The sequence below is a fragment of the Nannospalax galili genome, unplaced genomic scaffold, assembly GCF_000622305.1.
Source record: "Nannospalax galili isolate Female #2095 unplaced genomic scaffold, S.galili_v1.0 scaffold412, whole genome shotgun sequence".
Lineage (NCBI taxonomy): Eukaryota > Metazoa > Chordata > Mammalia > Rodentia > Spalacidae > Nannospalax > Nannospalax galili.
In genome coordinates, this window is record NW_008331547.1 from 1622359 (window position 1) to 1631325 (window position 8967).

The window sequence follows — 8967 nt, forward strand, 5'->3', positions numbered from 1 at the left end:
TATTTTTAGTTGGAGATGAGTTTTTATTCACTGTTCTGTTGCTTACCCCCAAAATGACTATCAAAATGATTATTCACCCTCATGAGTCTGTGTGTCACCAGCACAGGGAGGGTTGCCTGTGCTGTTTTTAAACACAGAGCCCCTGGGAGCAGAGGACACATTCTAGTTCCAAGCTGCTGAAGACAGGCTCCACCCAGCCGCCTTGCAGCAGCAGCCTACTCCTGGCTCTACAAAGGCCTGTCCCAAGGGGAGTTGTGGGTTGAGGAGAGTTTCAGACAGTAAGGAGGAAGATCAGTCCAGGTCTGAACTTGAACAAAGATTAATGCTGACAGCACAGTTATGAGACTGTCAGAATTGAGAAAGACAGCTAAGACACTTCAGGCCAGATCCAAACTCTGCAGGACAAAGGACATGCAAGGTGGGATGAACTTTACAAAATCACAGAGGGCAGAATTGGTCTTTGAGGAGTTGCTAGTCTTTTGTTTAAGAGTTTGGTAAATATCTTGGTAGAGAAGTGGATGAAACCCAGGGTTCTCACAGCAGGAGCAGGTCATCTCTTCCCCCCAAACTGGCCCTGATCAGGAATATCTGACTGCTTAGTCACCTCACCTACTAGCCTGCCAGCTTGCCAACCTGCCAGTCCATCCTTCCTACTCACTCTCAAGGTTCTCGTAATAATTCAACTGTAAACCTAAAAATTTACAGCCAATTTTGAAAGAGATGCATCCTACCTCAGGAAACCGTTATTGAATTGTGTTGTAATGATATGCTTCTTCTAAGTATGTTGTTATTAAATAAATAATTTTTAAAAATTAAAAAAAAAAAGATGCACATATATAGTGAAGCAAGACTGCACTGGAAGTCTAGCTATATGACCTATAATAATTACTTAACCTCTCTGGGTCTCAGGTTACTCATGTGTGGGACAGGGCACAAGAGGAGTCACATTACATTTATTTATTATTATGTGTGTATGTCCATGATATGTTGTGGGCATGTGTGCCATGGCCCATGTGCAGCCAGAGGACACCTTTTTAGAGTTGGTTCTCTCCTTCCACCTTTATGTGGGTCCTAGGGATTGAACTCAGGCTACCAGGCTTACACAGCAGCAACTTTACCTGTTGAGCCATCTCATCAGCCCAACAGGACTCACTTTCAAGAGCTGATGTGAAGCCCGAGTAAACTACTTGCATAGGAAGCTGAGAGGTGAGCGTGGTGGGCTTCTGATGGTTGTTTTACTGCACTCATAATTAAGAGTGACCTGGTTTGCATTCTTTGTCATTTCTCCGGGTGTCCAGTAGAACAGAATCCTGCTACCTGAAGGTCCTGGATGCCTCATTTGAATAGCATCAAGATTGCTGCATATGAACATACTTTTATCCACCTCCCCATCCCTGCAACGGCATTAGTAAACTAAACCATTCTGTACAACAGAATGTCTAATCTCATAACAGTGCCTCATTAAAAGGAAAACATATACATACAATATCAAAGTTAGGCTCAAGGAAACAAGATCTGCTACTTAAAATAACATGATGCAGTTAAGAGGAGGTGGGGCTTTGGGAGAGTCTAGCGCAGATCAGATACTCTGTGTGATGGTGAACAGTGGAGCTTCGACTGTGGCACTGCTGACAGTCACATGGCCATCTCAAGGATGGAGGCATTTTAATAAACAGAAGCAGTTTTTGTACCCAAAGAGTTGCCCCGACTTGCTTTTATGGTGCTGCTGGACCACTTTCAGAGTGCAGTTTAGGAAATAAGTTTAATATTTTCTCAAGGATTCACGTCCATGTATCCCAAGGCCACAACCTGAGCATGGACATGTGTCAGTAGAACAATAAGAAAATGCCATCAGTTAGACATTTATGTAAAATCTCCTGATATATAGCAACATTCTTAAAATTACATTTAAACCATTTTTAGTCTTTGTCAAAGATGGGAAACCGAGTTACATGTACAAGTGGCTTTGGGCAATCTGCCGCAGAACTGTTTCAAGCATGGCATCGACGTGCCAGATCAATAGCTTGTTTCTTTATCTGCATGTGCCATGAGAAATCTGGCTTCCGTGGAGTGTCGGATCCATTAAAAACTGGATTTGCTATTTCCAGACAGCAGATAGCTCAAGGCTCCACAGGGCCAGCAGGCGGGGATCCAAATTCCATCTCCGTTTGGAAGAACAACTCACAGCACTTTGATGCTGCGTAAAGTTGGAGGACAGGGGAGAATGAGGGCTTGATAACACAGTGGCCACCTTGGGATTGAGGGAAACAGCCATCACACACAAGAAAATGTAGTAAATACAACTATTCTACTTTACTTGAAGAGTAATCTTACTCATTTTTAAAATTTTTTTAATTTTTAAAAATATTTTATGTTTATTTTATGTGTATGCATGTACTTCCTGCATGTAGGTAAGTGCATCCGTGTCGTGAAATGCCCATGGAGGACAGAAGAGGCTGTCAGATCCCCTGGAACTGGAGTTACAGACAGTTGTTAGCTGCCATGTGGGTGCTGGGATTCAAACCCAGGTCTTCTGCAAGAACAGCCAGTGTTCTTAACCGCTGAGCCATCTCTCTACTCCTCTGCTTTTTTTAAAAAAAATGTGATGCTAAGAGTGAACTAAGGGCCTTGCACATACTAGGCTACTACTGAGTTATCCATCCAGCCCCTAGAATAGTTTCCCTGTGTGTACATAGGACATACAGGTGCACATATGCACAAGTTCATATGGGTGCACTTGGATTGGATGTGTGTGCATATGGAGTATACACTTGCTGTGGAGGTCAGAGGTCAACTTTGGGTGTTGTTCAAGAGCTATCCACCTTTTTTTTTTTTGAGACATTGGCTTAGAGTTCACCAAATAGGCTAGATTGGCAACCTAGCGAACCCCAGGGATCTGTCTACCTCCACCTCCCAGTGCTGGGACTAAAAGCATGTGCTGGGGCTGGAGAGATGCTCACTGGTTAAGAGCACTGGCTGTTCTTGCAGAGGACACAGGCTTAATTCCCAGCACCCACATGGTGGCTAACAACTGTCCATGACTCCAGTTTCAGGGGATTTGACACCCTCTTCTCCCCTCCATGGGCACTGTATGACATGGATACAATTACATGCATGCAGGCAATGCACTCATACACACAAGATAAAAATAGTAAATGAAAAAAATTTTGAAAGCATGTGAGACCACACCCAGATTTTTCACATGGGTTCTGGAGATGGAACACATCCCCAACCTTCCACAGCAAGCACTTTACCAACAGAATGACCTACACAGCCCCTAAAACACACTTTAAGACAAAATTATAGTAATTCTCAAAATTTTTCATACTTTCCATACTTATAAATATAAGCTGGAGTCACACGGGTCCCCGTCCTTCATTTCACTCATACATGTCCAGGCACTGTCTAAGGTGATACTTTGTCTCCCCAAACCTTGTCTAAGCATGAGTTTTTCCTCAAAGTTTTGTTTAAAAAAATATTTTAGTATTTTTATTTTATGTGTATGAATGTATTGCCTGCATGCATGTGAGTGCACCCGTGTCATGCAATGCCATGGAGGTCAGAAGAGGGCTTTGGATTCCCCTGGAACTGGAATTAAAAACGGTTCGTAGCTGCCATGTGGGTGCTGGGAATAGAACCCAGGTCCTCTGCCAAGAGCAGTCAGTGCTCTTAACCGCTGAGCCATCTCTCCAGCCACCTTCAATGTTTTTAAGATAAGTATAATTTGTTCCTAAAATACCAATGTTTTAAAAAATAGGAGTGTATACATCTCTGCCATTTTCAAACAAAACATCATTTGTTTCTTGATGTCAGCTAGTCCTCATGCTCTATCCTGGGATTAGAAGATGTATGAGGGTATCTGGGTCTTGGGGTCTGAATTAAGTGGTCTTGAGCAGCAGTACTTTCAGAGTTTCTCATTAACAACTGCCAGTTTTCAGAGCCTAGCCTTGCTTTCATTTAGTAGACTGTCACTTCTTCCTGGAGCTCTGAATTCTTGAAGTAATAACCAGCCCTCTTCCTCCTCCTTCTCCTTCTCCTTTTTTAAAAATTGCTGATGGGGCTGACTGTGTAATTTGAACAACCAGACATGTACATTGGTTAGATGAAAACAAAAGGATGGACTGCTAGATGAGGGATGGAAGGCAAAATGAGGTGAGGGAAGAGAATTAAACCATCTTCTGAGCAGTCTGGGCCAGGCAGACTCTTCTGCAAATTCTGAGCTGGTTTAGGCTCTGCTGCTAGATCTCAGGCTGAACCAAGCAGTGACCGTCTCTCTCTCTCTAATCAGAGGTGAACTTGTCCAGTACCTTCATGCACAGCTATTTTCAGAGACACATGAATTCATTTACAATTTTATTGAAATACATCTGTGTGTAAAAGACATATTAAAATAATGGTGTTGCCAAAAGACAAAAGGCCCACTTTACCAACACAGAGGATGTAGAGTGATTTTTTTTCTGAAGTCTGGCCACTGACTGATGTCTACATGCATAGGAAAATTATTAGCACAGCAAGCTGCTAGAAGAAAATAAGAAGTGGCCTTCACCAAGGCCGCAGAATGTGGGAGCGACAGCCTGCTAAATGCTCCTCCAGCTCTGAGACAGGGATTAATTCACTCAGACCAACTGTGTTTTAGATCTCAAGTCTACACAAGTTAAAAACTGCTCAAGACCTAAAGGGAGTTCTCTAACTTTTTTCCTTCAAGAAAGTTTCATATTTTATAGTGACTTTTTTACATTAGCAGATTATAAACATCTGGGTTGAGCTAATAAATTTAGTTTTCTCCTGAACACTTAAATTCTGATAAAATCTAACAAAGAAAAAAGAAAAAGAGAGATGGATCTTTTACATGGACATTTTCTTCAGGACACCAATAATAAAAGCACACGCTGATGTGCAGGGCTTTAACATACATACTCTAATTGCAGCTACTATGATCTACCTGTGACTTACAAAAAAGAAAAATTCAGTTCCAGGTTGATACTGTGTGACTTGGAAGGTCTGTGGCAGGGTGACCTCTCCTGGTAGTATGGTGTTTTTGGAAACAACAAGCCTTATTTATTAAAATAACAGAGGAAAAAAGGAGATAAAATACAACCAGATTACCCGCTATTTTAGATCGTCTTTCCCAATATTCCCTTTTATTAGAAGAGATAAAGGGAATTAGCTTTGGTAGAGTCTCCTTGAACAAGTCTGCTTTTGTAAAGTTACTACTATAAGAATTCTTGACATTTTTTTTAAAGGATATGGAACCAGAGACAACTATCTGAAATGAAATTCCCGGTCTCAGCAACACTCCAAGTTAAGAAGTATTTCCTAGTACCTACTTGGTGCACGTTTTGTCTTTCAGCTTTGTTTGTTTTTTGCAATAGCATTTAAGAGAAAGACAACTGACCATTTGCTGCCTACACAATGGCTTTAGCATGGGATTAAGAAGTATACCTGGCCTCACTCAGAGAGCGTATTTGTTTAACCTGGTGACTTTCCTGCGTCTGTGGTCTGGCAGCACTCAGCCTGGCTGAGGGGGACCAAGACGAAGCTGATGTGTCAGGTACTCCTTGCAGTGACAGCTGCGCTAGCAGTTTTCCAATGGTGAGGCTATCATTTCAGTGGCCCACTGTCATCTGGGGTGAAATCCCAGGAACCGATACCAAGCAAAGCCCAGGACTGGGCATCTCTCAGCTCACTGGACGTGACGAGCCCGCTGCAATGCTGTTTTCCTCCTTTGGCATAAAGTACATCGGAAGGAAAACTATCATTAAAAGGACAGCCAAAGAGAGAAAGAATATTAGAAGATTTTCCCCCAGAACCAGGTCCGGGTTTATTTTACTCTCCCATCTCTGGTATTATGGAAAGTTTCAATCATATAGAAAAGCACACAGAGACGCGAACACCCACAAGGCTGCCTCCGTTTCTGTAATCAGCAGCACGTGGTCCCTCTTCACTGCACCCCATCCATTCCCTCTTGGAATTTTTTTGAGCACAGTTCCCAGACAAGTGATATTTTATTTTATATAAGCTTTCATTTACAATACATGTGTATATTTTTCTAAAGACTGCTCCAGAAATCTCATTGAGCATGAGATATTTGACCCAACTTCAACCACATCTTGTAAAGCATTTTACACTCAAACCTATCTGCCTAGAAAACTAATTTGCTTGACTGTAATTGGGTAATTAAGATGACAGTGTAACTTGAAACACAGCCTTCTAGTAGTTTATTTATGGTGGGGGAAGCATGTTTGAGAAGACAGTGCAGTGTCTTCCTGAGGCTCCAGCCTTTGTGGACATTTCAATCAACAACGAAGGAAAAAGTACCTTGGTTAAGATTTGCCTGCCTGGAACTGAGAAAAATGGGAGGTGTGTAGTCAGGGCCTGGAGCTGCCTACAACAGAATTTCCCCTTTTCTTTCTCTACAACATACAGAATAAAAGATAATGCCAACAGACCAAGCTTAAGGTCTCAAAATTGCTCATGGAGCAGGCTAGCTACTTACAGTAATTTACTACCATCTTAAAGCTGAGAGCAGAAGGAACTGCCTCTAGCATTTATATTTGACTCTTCATTGCCTGATGACTAATTTGTAGGGGAATGAAGTCCTCACAAGGTGAAGCCCAAAACCATCTGACGGACTTTGATACAGCGCCACCAAGGACATGAAGGGGAAGCCTGGAGGGGAGGAGCTGCAGATGGCTAGGTTACGCTGAGAGTCCTAGTCAAGGAAGAATGGAATTCCTTGACTATGAATTAAAAAATGTCAGGAGCAGGTAAAATTCTGGCAAGTCAGGTGAACCTCTGATTTGCCAATGCTTGTTAAAAACTTGTGGTTAAATGCCAACTTTAACTTTCATTGCTCTTATGCTAATGAAACAGCTTCATGTTTGAAAACTATAGCATCCCCTGTGGTCTCATCTCAGCTCCAGGCTGTCCATGACTGCCAGGCACCTTCCCTCCAGCTGCACTCCTATTCGCTGCTGGCTCCAGTCTCATCAAACCAGCTCCCCTCTTGTGGGAAAGATGGCTCAGCAGTTAAGAGCACTGGCTGCTCTTGCAGAGGGTCTGAGTTCGACTCCCAGCACCAACATGACAGCTAACAACCATCTATAACTCCAGTTCCAGGGGAGCCAATACCCTCTTCTGACCTCCAAGGGCACTGCATGACACAGGTGCACCTGCATACATATAGACAATATACTCATACACAAAATAAAAAATAAGAGAATAAAAGAAAAACATTACTTTTAAATAGTAGCATTTTCAGTGTCCCCTCTCTCCATGAAGCACAAACACTTCTTCAAGAAATTTTTGTTGCTTAAGTCAGCTAGTCACTTGTCATACACTAGAAACTAAATTCTTTTCACTTCTAAGTTCCTCCTGACTGCAGACATCTCTGCATTCTCCACTGAGGAAAAGAGCTGTGGCATCCATTATCAGTTGACAAAATCCCACCACACGGCTGCCTGCAAACTTACAGAGATAGACTTAAGTTTATATTAGCACTGCGGCTGTGCAATTTCTTTGTTTGCTTCTGAAATCACCTCAAATCAAGAGATTTACTGGATCCTTACATGACATAGAAGCTTCATACAAGTCTCTGAAAACTTTTTCCCCATGAAGACGTGGGCCATTAAGAGTTCCCCTAAAAGCTGGATGTGGTGGTCCACACCTTCAATCCCAGTACTCAGGGAGGCATAGGCAAGCAGATCTCTGTGAGATCTGGGTCAGCTTGGTCTACATAGTGACTTCTAGTCAACTGTGGCTATAGCGAGACCCCATCTAAAAAAGACACACACACACACACACACACACACACACACACACAGAGTTCTTCTAAAAATGGTTCTCAATGCATGGATTCTGTACTTTTTAAAGGGGTCCTTATCTTTTACAAATATGTGGTAAAATGCTTATAAGTAAAAATATGCCTAGGAGTTCTTCAAATGCACAGGGTGGAGAGTGTGGGCAGTTCAACAGGAGCGACCGTCTTTACAGAGCAGCAGAAGGGTGAGTGGAGCCCTGACACCTTGGTCTTATGCACAACAGCCTCGGAACTGACATTTCAGAGGAATGTTGTATGCTGCTGCTGCTGCTGCTGCTTACAATTATTTACTTAGCACAATAAGGAATAGAACGATGGAGAGCCCAGAGCTGATAGTCAACCGGTCACCAATTTGAAAGCCTGGTTTGATTTACTCACTCATTCCAGTACTTGGAAAGGAAAAAAAAAAAAGAATCAACTAAAAAAAATTATCACCTCCACTGTAAGAGAACATCAAAACCTGTATTTTCACAATTTGACATTCACCAACAATATGTAACCAGATTTTGTTTTGTTAGGGGCAGTGTGGGAGACTGGGCCCAGGGCCTCACACATGCTAGGTATATACTCTTCCACTGAGCTGTGGCTGCAGCTCTCTGTAACAAGACTTCAACATGAATAAAATGGGAGCATTTCAGTTCACAAATACTGTGTTTAATTTATAGAACTTGAACATTTTAAATTGAAATATAAATGAAAAGCCAGGCATGGTGGCAAATGCCTTTAATCCCAACACTCGGGAGGCAGAGGGAAGGTGCATCTCTGTGAGATCAAGGCCAGCCTGGGTCACATGGTGAACTCCAGGCCAGCTGGAGGAACAGGGAGACCCTGTCTCAAAAAGATCAAAAAAAGAAATATAAATGTACTGGTAACTGTAATTCAAAACCACCATGTATTGGTGAAAACTGAGAGGAGAAGGGACCACAGATAAGCACTAGTCCTAGGTGGTTTCTTAATCAGAACAGTAGTTATCACCAGCACTCTAACACACAATGCACTAATCACACACTTCTCCTACCTTGTGATCATACGGAGTGTAAGAGTGAAACACCCGGGAAAGATCTTTTGTCCTTTGCTTTTTCTGTGGAAGAAAAAAACACAAACATTTGAATCAATAGCTAGCCAAAAATACATTATATATATATATA

General features: G+C 42.2%; 1 protein-coding gene across 1 annotated transcript in view; it reads right to left on the bottom strand.

The window, feature by feature from the left end:
• Cdkal1 (CDK5 regulatory subunit associated protein 1 like 1) overlaps positions 1–8967 on the bottom strand; it is a 651069-nt gene that overhangs the window by 131164 nt on the left and 510938 nt on the right. The window contains exon 11 of the mRNA XM_008826690.2: positions 8838–8900. Coding sequence (XP_008824912.2) covers positions 8838–8900 — 63 coding nt within the window. The remainder of the gene's footprint in view (positions 1–8837; positions 8901–8967) is intronic.